This window comes from Rhineura floridana, chromosome 1, assembly GCF_030035675.1.
Source record: "Rhineura floridana isolate rRhiFlo1 chromosome 1, rRhiFlo1.hap2, whole genome shotgun sequence".
Lineage (NCBI taxonomy): Eukaryota > Metazoa > Chordata > Lepidosauria > Squamata > Rhineuridae > Rhineura > Rhineura floridana.
The window spans coordinates 137,244,985-137,258,291 of NC_084480.1; the positions used below are offsets into that span (position 1 = coordinate 137,244,985).

The 13,307-nt window shown below is 43.1% G+C and overlaps 1 protein-coding gene across 12 annotated transcripts in view; it reads left to right on the forward strand.

Annotated features, from left to right (window-relative positions):
- PSD3 (pleckstrin and Sec7 domain containing 3) overlaps positions 1 to 13,307 on the forward strand; it is a 188,773-nt gene that overhangs the window by 150,744 nt on the left and 24,722 nt on the right. For all 12 annotated transcript variants that reach the window (XR_009763572.1, XM_061633281.1, XM_061633270.1 and 9 more), the window contains 2 exons: positions 7,375 to 7,568; positions 8,544 to 8,614. Coding sequence is in view for 11 of the 12 variants with exons in the window: in XM_061633281.1 (XP_061489265.1) it covers positions 7,375 to 7,568; positions 8,544 to 8,614 (265 nt within the window). In the remaining variant the exon portion in view is untranslated. The remainder of the gene's footprint in view (positions 1 to 7,374; positions 7,569 to 8,543; positions 8,615 to 13,307) is intronic.

A 13,307-nucleotide genomic window follows, 5' to 3' on the forward strand; every position in this document is an offset into this window, starting at 1 on the left:
CCAGAGGACTGGAGCTGCAACACTAAAAAACTGGTTCCTAGTAGAAGCTAAGTGTACCTCTGAGTCATATGGTACTCTCAGCAGCGCCTCATCTGAGGAGTGCAATTGCCAGGCAGGGATATGTGAGGCAAGATGATCACTTAAATACCTTGGTCCAAAGTTGTTCAGCTGGCATCCCAAATCATGGTGCATCTTTATTCCTTCTCATGAGATTATGCCATTGCCCATTTTGGGGGTTGGGATAATGCTGCTGTATTGAAACTCATTCCAATGGAAAATAAGTGCTACATAGATTATCTATTCTCACGGCATAGTTTTAGAATTTGTACTCTCAGCGGCCATATGAATGTTCTGTTTTGATGGTGTTTTAAGTGAATTTAATGCAATAAGTGGAGGTTGGGCATAAGGAAAATGTGCTGGTTTGTGCATGCTGGTTTTGTCATTCATTCCCTGGTCCATGAAACACTAGATAAGCTCTCCTCAAAGCTGTAACAAGATGCCTTGTCAAACTCTTATTATATCTTGACTAGAGGCTCCACTCCTTTGCACTTTGCACATCACCACCATCATCTAACTTCAGGAACCGGAACCCCAGGCACACACATCAAACCATCCAGTGGTTCTAGGTCAGCCTTTCCCAACTAGTGGGCCATCAGATGTTGTTGGACCACAATTCCCATCTTTCCTGACCATTGGCAATGCTGGCTGAGGCTGATGGGAGTTGTGGTCCAACAACATCTGGTGGCCCACTAGTTGGGAAAGGCTGTTCTAGGTGTTGCTACATAGCTGTCACATAGCTGCCACAACCTCATTCTTCTCCCCCGTCTCCCAGGTTTCCAAGGCACCTCCCCCTTCCCCCTCTCCCATATTTCCAAGGCACCTTGCCTCCAGATCTTCTCCCACAGAGGAGAAGGAAAGCTTGGGAAGCCCTGAACAACCTTCCTATTGCTTCCCTCCTCCTTGCCCTCTATTGGTGAGGTAGGTGGTGGTGGCAGCGATGGCAGCAAAGCAGGATGCTTACTGAGGAGCTGCCCTGGCTTGTTGCTACGTGGCTCACCCAGGCCTCTGCCCACCACTGCTGCCTGCTTGCTCACTTTCCACCCGGTTTCATCTGCCCTCCTTCCTTCTCCTACCCCCACATGGCCTTAAGAAAAGGGAGGCCTTGCGGTAGTGACTCCGAGGCCTCCCATAAATTGGCTTGGCAGTTGGCCCAGGCTACCGCTGGTGCTGTTGCCCACGCGCTTTCCCACTCTCCGCCCATCTTGTCCACACAGCCTGGTAGAAAGGGAGGCCTTGCTTTTCTCACACATGCAGACCGCCTCCCCTGTCCCCATGTATTGCTTCCATCATGCTGTGATGGCTTACAAAAATATTGTATTGTTAAAAATCCATATGCCTGTTGCTACTCCAGCTAGCAAAACAAGTAGTTAGTGATGAAAGGCCACTTGTAAGGGTAGAGGACATTTTTGTAGGCTCGGAAACTCTTATATTAGAGAAAGAAATTAAATCCTCAGTTAATCTGTGACAGCATGAATAAAACACGTGCTTAGTTTTCTGCCTTTTATCTTTTAGGACATTGTGTCAGAACTGCTGGGTAGAAACACGTCTTGGGTCAGATTTCTTCCTGTTGGCTTGTTGTCTAGAGTTTGTCTCTTGATTAACTATGGATAGCTTGACAACGAACTGATATGAAATATAATTAATTGCAGAAGGCCTAATGTACTCCACTTCGGCTGCTTTCAGGAAGCTAACAATTGGAATTGAAAGCCAAACACAAGGAGGCCAATGTCTGCCAAGACACTTTAATCATTCCTCCCTGTCATCCTTGCTTACTTGACTTCCTTGTGATGCTGATGCTTTCTGTAGCGAGCGGGTAGTGTGGCTGTTGCGTGGGGGCTCTTGCAGAACAGGGAATGCCAGTTAAAGTGTATCCGGGGCCATTTTGATGTTAGTAAGGAGGCCACGTTTAGGGAGCCAACTTTTCCTGCTGTAAGAGTGTGTGAGTTTTCATGTTGTGCTGATTGCAACGGGAAGCAACAGGCACTTTCCTACGCTGATGGACGTTGGTTGACTGAAAGATAGTGTAATTACCTCTTCAGTATTTCTGAGTCCCTTGCACTTGCATGGCAGGAGCAGTTATTTTTATTATTTATACAGTGGCATTAGTGTATAGAGTTACATAGGCAAAAATAGAAAAGTCCCTACCTTCAAGGAGCACCCAATCTAAAGTTGATGGGGGTGGGGCAGGAGAGGAACGAGAGACAGACATCTCTCAGAGATATTATAGATAAATGTGGGCAAGTGGAGTTACATTGGTACTTAAAAGCAGATAATTGGGGTAGGTGCAGTCCTTCATGATGTTCACCTACTCCAGCTGCTGCTTTTGACAACAGGAGGTTTCATAGTTAAATCTGTTAGCATCCTCTGCCATCTGAGTTCTGTCTTCCACCCTGTCCCTTGCTTAACCTTCATCCCTATGCATATCAGTGGCCACAAGAACTACCTCCCTGCTCCTCTTGCTTCTTCTCTGCTGACTGTGGAAGCTGATTCCCCTTCAGTGGCACTTCCAAAAGTGGCTGGTTTTCTAGGGCAATGCCATCTTGCTCATGATAGCATTGCGGAGCAGAAACCAGCCAATGTAAAACACCTTTGTCATCTTGGAGACTCTTCCTTGAAAAACCAGAGAAGGCAGAAAAGTGAGAAGGCAAGTGTCCATAATATGCCATATAGTATAAGGGTAGGGTGTACTAGAGCAACGATGTGCTAGAGGGGTGTTTTTCTCCCACAGATCACTTGAGAATTGCTGATGGTCTTGGTGGACCATTTCATGAGTTTTCTGCCTCTGGTAATAATTGCAATGCGCTGTGCTAGGTGCTGTATGCGTTTTCATTGTCTTTTTATTGCTTCTTTTATTTTTTATAATGTATTTCATTGTGTTGCAATTTAAATTCCATAGAATTCAAATTATAATATGATGAAATACAATTTAAGAAACAAAGGAAGCAATAAAAATACAACTGAAAATATATGAATATTTAATATGGACATGCCACAGACCATCTGAATGAAGCTCACAGTCCACTGGTGGTCTACGGAACAGTTTGGAAACCTCTGTATACAAGAGGAGGCAGAGGACAGGTAGAACCTGGTGTTCATCTAAATATACCATTTTAAAACAGAGCAGGTAAGGCTGCACTTCTTTTGCCCTGCACTCCCTTGTTGGGCAGTACCAAAGGATACTATCAGTCCGTCAGCAATGGGGAGGGAGCCATTTCCCTGCTACTTTTGTAAAACGGATGCTTCTCAGACTTGGACACAGGTTTTGTGGGTTCATAATGTTCACCACAAAGAGGAGGTGAGCATTACAAGCATCAAATTCTTCTCCAGCTCTGGAACCAGAGAAATCTGGGCCAGAGAAGAATCCCTGTCCAGAAAAGAATTATTTGGGCCTGGAACACTAGGGGACAAAACTTAGCTGGCCCTTGGGAAATAAAATTTTCCAGTGGCCACCGACAGTTTCAGAATCAGAAATGTAGAATCTAAGTGACATGTTTGGTGGTCATTTGTGGCATTTTCTCTTGTTTTCGGAGGGTCTACAGCTCACTGGTAGAACAAATGCTTTGCATGAAAAATGTTTCCAGTATCTCTATCAAAAAGGATCTTGGTACCAGATTAACAGGAATGACTTCTGCTTGAGTCTTTAGAGAGCCACTGCCCATCATGATAGACATTATTGAAACAGATGGCCAAATGGTCAAATTTAATATAAGATAGTTTGCTACTTTGATATCCAGTTGTTTGAATAGCAAGCAGTATCTAGTACAGTCTCCACCACCTGAATTCCTGACATTATACAGGTACTCCACACTTGACAAGGCCACTTAATGGAATTACTTGGTTCTTTTTGGAGTAACTTATAAACCTTTTAACATTGAGAAAGTAGAACTGCTTGTCTTGATTGGGGCCAAGGAGCTTGGAGAAATGAGTGTAAGCTGATAAAACTTAAAGTGACTACTGCTGTTTTTAAAAAAAACAAGTTAAGAAGCAAAGGAAATATTGCAGGGGGTTGATTCACAGTTAATCTGTCTCAGACTCCCTAAGCTGAGAGAATTGACGCCAGGAAAGCTGTCTTCAAAGGGTGCATTTTAAAAATAGCTCAGATAGCAGTTCCATTAATTGCAGCCTAGACTGTGACTGATTTCGGCACAGAGAGAAGAAAAGAGCATATGCACTGCTTTTACAAGTGTTAGCAATGCTTGTGTGTTGGCAGCACAAGCCACGCAGGGGAGAGTCCACAGCTCAGTGGCAAAGCATCTGCCTTGCATGCAGAAGGTCCCAGGTTCAATCTTGGGCATTTCTAGGTAGGGTTACAAGTGTCCCCTGCCTGAAGCCCTGGAGAGTGGCTGCCAGTCAATGTAGGCAGTGTAGGCAATACTGAGCAAGATGGGCCAATGGTCTGACTCAGTATAAGGCAGCATCCTCTGTTCCCAGATCCAGTCTCTCATGTTTCTTACTAAGAAGGCTCCAGGTTGTAGGACTGAGAAAGCCCCCCCGGTCTCTGACTTTGGTCAGTTGCTGCCACTTGGAGTAAACTGTACTAGGCTAGATAGATTCTGTATGAGGCAGCTTCATACATTTCAAATGACTGTGGCTCTTTGTCCTCCATGGGAAACAATGTGCTCTGCTGACATGCGCGTAGCACGGGCGGGGAACCTTTTTGGTTCTGCAAGCTGGTTCTTTATCTGGCCCTACCCCCATTGTCCAACTTTGACAGGTTGGCAGGACAACCCTCTTGTCAGTCGCATAACACCATTATGACATCACATGACTGATATGATGATTTTCCCACCTCCCTCTCAAAATCTCTGGCTTGGGGTTCCCAAGCACCTGACAGCCATGGGGAGCAGGCGGGAAAAATCCTGCTTTATGCGGACATCAGCTCTGAGAAGAAGTTCTTCATTGGGCAGCAATGCAGAAGAAACCCGGGTCTGCTTGCTTTCACTGCATGCACCCCAGGGAACAGATTCATGCAGCAAAAGCAAGTAGACCCGTTTCCCCCTCCCCCAATACTTTCTTTGGCTGTGTTTCCAAGAGGGAACAGACAGGCACAGCCACACTGAGCAGGATCTAACCCCCACTTAGCTGTGGAGCGGGGCTTAAATCCTGCTGCTTTGGCTGCAGGTGCCTGTTCCGCAACAATACGGAATTGAGTGCCACCCCCTTTCCCCATAGCTGACATTGCAACAAAAATAATTTGGGGAAAATGGCTTGTTGAATCACACTGGACCCCCTGGTGGGCCAAGGTTGGTTCATGGGCCAGAGGTACCCCACCTGGTAGCAGATGGCTCCCATGTTTTAGATAAAAAAGCAGCCCTTGCTCCTATTCGTTGGTGTGACTCCAGTAATATCAGAGTGGAGTGAACTAGGGCATTGCTGATGAAACAAAGGGGGAGAACTTGCTAGCTATCAATTTGGCCAGAGACATTCTCCATCTAACAGCTTTTGTTCTGTGCTCTCAACCAGACTGTTGAAGTTGTTTGCGGCAATCATTATTTACCAGATTAAACAATGACACATGATACACGGAGAGCTTCAGCATGATCCTTCTACTGACAATTAACATTCAGACTTCTTGTCATTTTAAAAATAATTAGCCATAGTTTGTACATTAAAAAACTGGAACCCTGCATGCCATTTAAGACAACCTTATGTCTTCTGTTCCTTCATAATCTTCAAGGTCTTAACAACAACACCTCTTTGGTAAATTTGCACAATAACGGCATATAGCACAGGATCTTTAGTAGCCGTCCCTACAACTATGACAATGCCTTTCGACGTTCATCATAATTTACAGCTGACCACTTTCTGGAAAATGCTCTTTTAAAGTGCAGTGTTTTATATTTTAATCCATATTTTTATAATGTTAACGGTTGCTACTGGCCCTTAGTTCATGGGGTGAGATGGGTTAGATATATGACAATATTTGAGAGCCAGCGTGGCATAGTGGTTAAGGTGTTGGACTACGACCTGGGAGACCAGGGTTCAAATCCCCACACAGCCATGAAGCTCACTGGGTGACCTTGGGCCAGTCACTGCCTCTCCGCCTCAGAGGGAGGCAATGGTAAAAACCCCTCTGAATACCCTATTCATAGGGTCGCCATAAGTTGAGATTGATTTGACGCAGTCCATTTCCCCATTTCCATGACAATATAACTGAATGTATGCAAACCTCAAAGTGATGAAGACATGTGGAGTCAGAGCTACCTTTGTGCTACACCAAGACTTTATAGGAAACATCTCCTCTTATTTGGGAAGGATCCATATCTCAAGGTAGAGCACATGCTTTGCATGCAGAATGTCCCAAGGTTCCTTCCTCAGCATCTCCAGTTAAAAGGATCTCGGGTAACAGGCCTGGGTAAGATTTCTTGTCATTCTAAAAGTTGTACCGTAGCTCAGGGATAGGACCCATGTTCTGTATGCAAAAGAGTCCCAGGTTCAATCCCTGGCATCTCCAGGGAGGTCTAGGAAAGGTCTGGCTAGGTATACAGCAACTTCTTCTGTTCCTATGTCAGAAGGATCCATGTAGAATGCATAATGTCGTTCACCAACTACAGTGCAGGTGAACATATATCATGTTTGTCCATCACTACTTGGCCATTGGATAGAAAGAGTTTGAAATGGATCCAAAGGAATGTTTTGCAATAGTGACATTGAAATAGAGAACTGTACCATTTAGACTGAGATGGGGAAGTGTAGTGCGCTGAACCTCCACCCTTTGGCGGCTAGAACCTCTGCCCCAGACCCTTTTAGTTTCTAATCCAGATGCTGCTCTCACTCTCCCAAGATGATGTTCTCAGCCTTTGGGAGGCGAAGGAGCACTAGTTTGTACTCTTTCTTTCTGTCTTTCTTTTTTTAATTCTGAAGGATGACATTCCTAAGCTACCACATTGCACATCTGATAGTAGATTCCACGTTTATGAATTTTGCAGAAATGCAGAATACGCACAACTTTGATTTAAACCTCCTAGTTACATGGTTTATATAGTTCATGTTTTCTTGGGGTAGAAATGTTGATTAAAACCTTCATTCCCAGGGGAATGGCAGAAAGGTTTCGGTTCTGATTCACATCCCTAAATAAAAATGTGAGCCATCCCACTGAAACTAATAAGATTTTTTGCAGGTTTAAAATTAGGCGTAGGTTGAAGTACTGCAGTTCATTTTAGACCATAAGGTCTTTCCACTTACTTAGTTGGCTGGCGTGATAAAAATTTTTGTTCCTTTCCTTAATATGCTTAATAAAATAACATTTTGCACTGGGCTTGCCAAGTGAATTTAGGTGCATGTGTGTATGTTGTTTTTTCAAATTTGCTTTAGAGATAATGAAGAGAAGAAAAAATCCCCCTCAGATGGTACCGACGAGAAGGATAATGGAACCCAATCCAAGGGTGTCAGTCGCATTGGCAATTCCAATAATCCTTTCCTGGACATTCCTCACGACCCCAGTGCTGCTGTGTACAAAACAGGATTCCTGGCACGTAAAATCCATGCTGATATGGATGGAAAGAAGAGTGAGTGTATTTCCATGAGTACTGTTTCCTCTGTCTGGTGCAATGAGGAAGGGGCTTACCAAGGAGAAAGGGAATGACAGAGAGTCCAATGAGTGTAGCTGCATAAGCAAGCTTGCTTGCCACCAGTGTTGCATGAGGATGTAAGTAAAAGGTGCCAACAGAAGATTCCAAAGTTCAAGAGCAGTCTGTGCACCCTTCAGGCTGGAGGGAGAACTGAAGGAATGTTCACCCTATACATAAATATATACATATATATATCTGAAGGTTACTAAGGAGGGAGCCCCCCACGAGCTCAGAGCATTCTGTAAGAGAGATCCTGCATGAGGAGGAGTTGGGAAGATTAGTGTGGGGCACTCGCCCCTTCCTCTTTAGCCTCATATGCTTTTGCTGTTTCATCAGAACTCACCATTCCTCCACCTGGCTATTTCTCTTGCCCCAGACATGCTGTAAGAAAGCTCCCTTCCCTTCTCACTTCTCCACCACAGATGTCTTGAGGATGATTACTTGCTATATTGGAGATGGCTTTCCCTTTTTAGGCCTGACTCCTTACTTACACCCTGGAGTTTAGATCCTTCCATATTCCAGCCCAAGCTACGCTACTCATGAGACAGGGTGAATGGCTTTGCCTCCGCTCATTTTCATGCCCCCCCCCAAACTCAAAGACATTCTGTCACTCTCTCAGAGGAGGCAGCTCTAGTGAAAATAAGGCTGGTACATCAAGGAGCAACTGGTAAAGCAAGAATTTAACAGAAACGTTTCTTCTAAGGAAGGTAAAGCACTTAATCTCAACAAGACATATGTACTATTGTTTATTTCTGTTCCCATCCCTATATTAGACTGTTCATTATTTAAAGAATTACAAGAGATAGAGAGAAACTTCAAAACCAGTTATGGACAGAGCACACTGTTGATCTATATTACCAATGTTTACTTATGCAGCTTTTGGATTTTTTTGTCCTTTTTCTACTTTTGTAGCTCCACGAGGGAAGAGAGGATGGAAAGCTTTTTATGCTGTTCTTAAAGGAACTGTGCTTTATTTGCAAAAGGTAAGAGCTTTCCTGTCAAATATGCTCTCTGGAACTGCTTATTAGATAAAGAATAAGGCAGACGTGTTTGGCCCCTTCTTATTATTGCTTCATTGGTGGATATGTGTGCAATGCCCACGAGCCAAGTAAATTGATAGTATGGCCTGTGAGTACCTCTCTGAGCCACTTTCACTGCCTCCTACCTCTGAGGTGATGTTGGATGTTTCAAGGGAGGGAGAGGAAGCAGCAGTGACTTGTGTTTCATCTTCCCATATTTAAAAAAGGCAGGCGTGGGGAAACTGTGGTGCTCTAGATGTTGCTTGACTACAAATCCCATCATTCCTGACCGCTGGCCATGCTGGCTGGGACTAGTGGGAGTTGGAGTCCAACAACACCTAGAGGGCCACAGGTTCCCCACCCGAGCTTTAAGGTCTAACATGAAGCCAGGGGTGAGGAGGAAGGAGCACATGAGTTCTCTCCCCACCATCACCACCAGCATCTTTACTCTTTCACAACTCTGGGAAATTCTGCATCTTTCCCCATCCTTGTATGTAAGACCTGGAAGCATGGAGAAGACGAGGGTGGTGCATGTCAAGTCACTTAATATTTCCTCTTCAGTTGTTTCCTTGAATTGCCCAAAGCGCTTTAGTTTACCTATTCTGATACTGTTACACGGTGACCTGTCACCTGCTCATTTAGGGGCTAACCTGTTGACCTTAATAGTACTACACTGATGAAAAGCGTTCTGCACTGCCCCATTGACACATCCATCTTCTGTTCATTAGCATCTGTGCCAGAGTCATTGTCTTGTGGTCCCTTGCTCAAGCTTTATCCTCCCACGGTATGCACTAAGTATGGGATAGCTTTCCTGAAGATCTCCAAGAGGCAATTCCCATGTCATTAGAGGAATTGAGTTATCTGTTCATGGGTCTTTACATATTTTAAGAGGAATTGTTATTGTCGTTAGGGAGCATATCACATGATAACCATAAAAATGATCAGGCAAACAAATATTTTGTAAATTTTACTGTGAAAGCATATCTACACTACAGACTTTGTAGTAGTCATTTTTTTCCTATGGGAACCCTAAGAATTGTAATTCTGTGAAAGGTCCTAGGGGGAGAAATGTTTATCACCTCACAAAACAGCTGAAGCCATGACAGGCAAACTGTTTCAGAAGTGATATAAGTTTGTATTTCTGTATATGTTCCAATTTGAGCTACTCCAGTAGCTTCTTAGGTCAAGTTAATGGCTAAAATCCATTCTAATCAGTGAAATAGGTACCGTACCAAATGTTTCACTTCTGAAGAATATTAATGGAGACTGATGCAGAGATAGAAGGTAACAGGAAACATTTTCACTCATTTTAGATGATAATCCCAGCCTTGCTTATAGTTAAAAACAAACAGATGGCAATTCAGGTTTCTTTGCTTCATTTTTTTTTATCCCAACTTTCACAGCAGCAGCATTCCATTCTGAGAGAGATGAGCTACTTTTTTATATATGTGTTTGTTAGTTAATTCCAAATTTAGCCATTACAAAAGCCATTTTTCAAATACTACTGTGAAAAATGAGGGATTTTAGCTGACAAGGCTATTGCAGAATTAATTTTTTAACAGAGATCTTTAAGGACATGAGTAAAAAGACATGTGTGGCTTTGAAAAATTGTCCAGAGGGTCAGAGTTTGCTACACTTTTGTCACGGCACTCAATCACTCTCTGATCTCCATGTTTGTAAAAAAGATAATGTTGGGCAGATGGGCTAATTGCTTACATTTCTCTTTTAAATGGCAGTCCATCTTGAAGGGAGATTGCCCAGTTATGGAAAATGAGCCAATAACCAGAACATTTTCCAAGGATGATTGCTCACTGTTAGGAACATAGGAAGCTGCCTTATACTGGGTCAGACCATTGGTCCATCTTGTTTGCTGTTGTCTACACTGACTGGCAGTGGCTCTCCATGATTTTTGATGGGGGACATTCTCATCCCTATCAGGAGATGTCAGGGATTGAACGTGGGGCCTTCTGCATGAAAAGCAGATGTCCTGCCCCTGGGCTATGACCCTCTCCTGACACTAATGGAGGAACCCACCATTCTGCATGTAGATGACTGGGATTTCACAGAATCATAGCATTGAAAAGGACCCTGAAGGCCATCTAGTCCAATTCCCTGCTCAGTGCAGAAAATCCAGACCTAGAGCATCCCCAGCAGATGGCTGCCAAGCCTCTGCTTTCAGTCCTTTAAGCAGGAGTAAGCCTACTTATCAGTCTAAGTAACTGGTTCCATTATTGAACTCTCCATGTTAAGAGGTTTCTTGTAATGTTCTACCAAAATCTAACCTCCTGTAACTCAAGCCCATTATATCTTCCTGTCTAATACTTTATCTACTACATCTTAAGGCTACCATGTTGCCCCATGAACTTCATGGCATTGGAATCACTGCAGTGTGACTTCTTTTCCCTCTGTGAGGGTAACAGAAGCTCTGGGCCACTGCCTCTTCTGGAAACTGGGACAACAATGTTGTGGGGAGAAGCTGCAGCATGGGATCCTTGCACATAGGCCGAGACTTCTGACATTGCCTGTGCTGCAGTGGCTCTCACCCCATTAAGGTAATGAGAGAAGGGCCCTGAGAGAAGAAGAATTTGCAATCTGGACAGAAATGAAAGCTTATTCGACTTTGGGTTTATTTTGTAATAAAAAGATACTATAGAAGCTTTTTCTCACAAACTTCTATAGCTACAGCTTCACTTTCAAACACATTGCTTTGCCACTAGCCTGTGTATGACCTTGGATCAGTCAGTTCACTTCTAGATGCTTCTCCTTTACCTCCAAATGTTTTTTTTTTAAAGCTTTGATTCATATCTGCTGCTGTAGCGCTGGAGATCAAGATTCCATAATGGTACGAGCAACAAGCATAGGCATTAAATGTGAGATATTCCCCTTTTCTGAAATAAAAAAGAAAAGAAAAATGCTAAAATTGAAGAAAAGGGATACAACCCACAGAACAAACAAGCAAAGTCATAGCCTGCAAATGCCATGTTTAATGTCACAGGGCTTGTTTTTAAATATAATTTCTCAGGGGAATAATTGAAAATCGAAGTAGTAAGCTGTGAAGGAGGGACAAGGAATATAAGAGGCACAGAAACTGTGCAGCAGGGCATCAAGGGTTCTTTGCAGTGAGGTTGAAGTCAGAGGATTTGTAAGGGGCCAGCTTTGGAAGCAGCAATGAATCCTACACAGGGAACAAAAATATATATGAACAAGTCTGGGCACAGCCAGCATTTTGGTTGGACCTAAAAGTGTAGGACAACCATTAACGCAGTACTGGTACAGATACCGTAAAATCAAGCCCATAAAACATTTACTAGGATTGACCATCTGGAACATCTTAATGAGGGAGGAATAGGCTTGATTCTTAATGACTGGGGCCTGTTCACGGCAATGGGTGCAGAAGAGGATTATTGTTATTATTATTTGTACTAGCAGCAGCAGCAACACTACATTTACATCTCATCTTTCTTCCAAGTGAATGCATGTGGGTTAGCAAAACAATTATACAATTGAATATTTTGTACCCCAGATGATAAGCCTGATGGGGAAGGTCTTAGGGTACTGTATTTAACTGGGACAAATCTCTATTGGATGACCAATATCACCCCAAATGTGTAGGTAATGGTCCCTTGATATCTATGCTGAATCAATTAAGTATCTAGATCTCATTATGCTGATAAATATTTGCTGTGCAGTTCAGGTTAACATAAACCATATCCTAGATCATCTATCTTGAGATCTTGATAGATGGACTTTTTTTGACAATGAATCCAGGGGCAAAATCTGTGCTCTTACGATTAATATTTTATTTATTTATTTAAAATATTTCTATCCTGCCCTTCTACCCCACAGTGGGGCACTCAGGATGGCTCACAATGCAATCATAATAAAACATTAAAATAGATAAAAATATATAAATTACAGTTAACAATTAAAAGGGAGTGATATTAAAAGGGGACTAAAGAGGTAAAACTCAAAAGAGGGAAATATAAAATAAGTGTCAGACTATACCTGCAGGCCCTCCCAAGGCTCTTTGCAACAGAATGGTTTTCAGAAGTTTCCAAAACACCATCAAGGAGGGAGCAGAGCAGGCTTCTTGAGTTAGGGTATTCCAAAGCCTGAACATCATTTACATCAAGGATAGTTAAAGTGGTGCCCTCCAGAAGTTGTTGGACTCCAACTTCCATCAATCCTGGCCACCATAGCCAGCACCCTGGGCTCCTGCCAGGAGGAAGGGCGGGATATAAATCAAATAATAAATAAATAAATAAATAACATCTGGAGGGCATAATGTTGGCTGCCCAGGTTTCCATCTTGAGAGAGCTAAAAATGCATATAACATACCCCTTATTTTAAGGTGGTGGTGGTTGTTTTGAAAAATTTGATTCATAAGCCTCAGTTACCTTCAGTAGTGACATCTGGACTACTGTCATACGCTTTATGACAATAAAGGCAGTTTGGAAACATCAACTGGTAGAAAATCTGGCCACCCAGCTGCTGGTTGATCCCAGGTGATTGGAACATATTATATATATTTTGTCTCACTTGCACTGGTTGCCAGTGCATTTCAAGGCCCTTTTTAAAGTGCTGATGACCTTTAAAGCCCTGATCAATTTGTGACTGGGTCACTTGAAAGATTGCCTCCACTCATACTAAACTACCC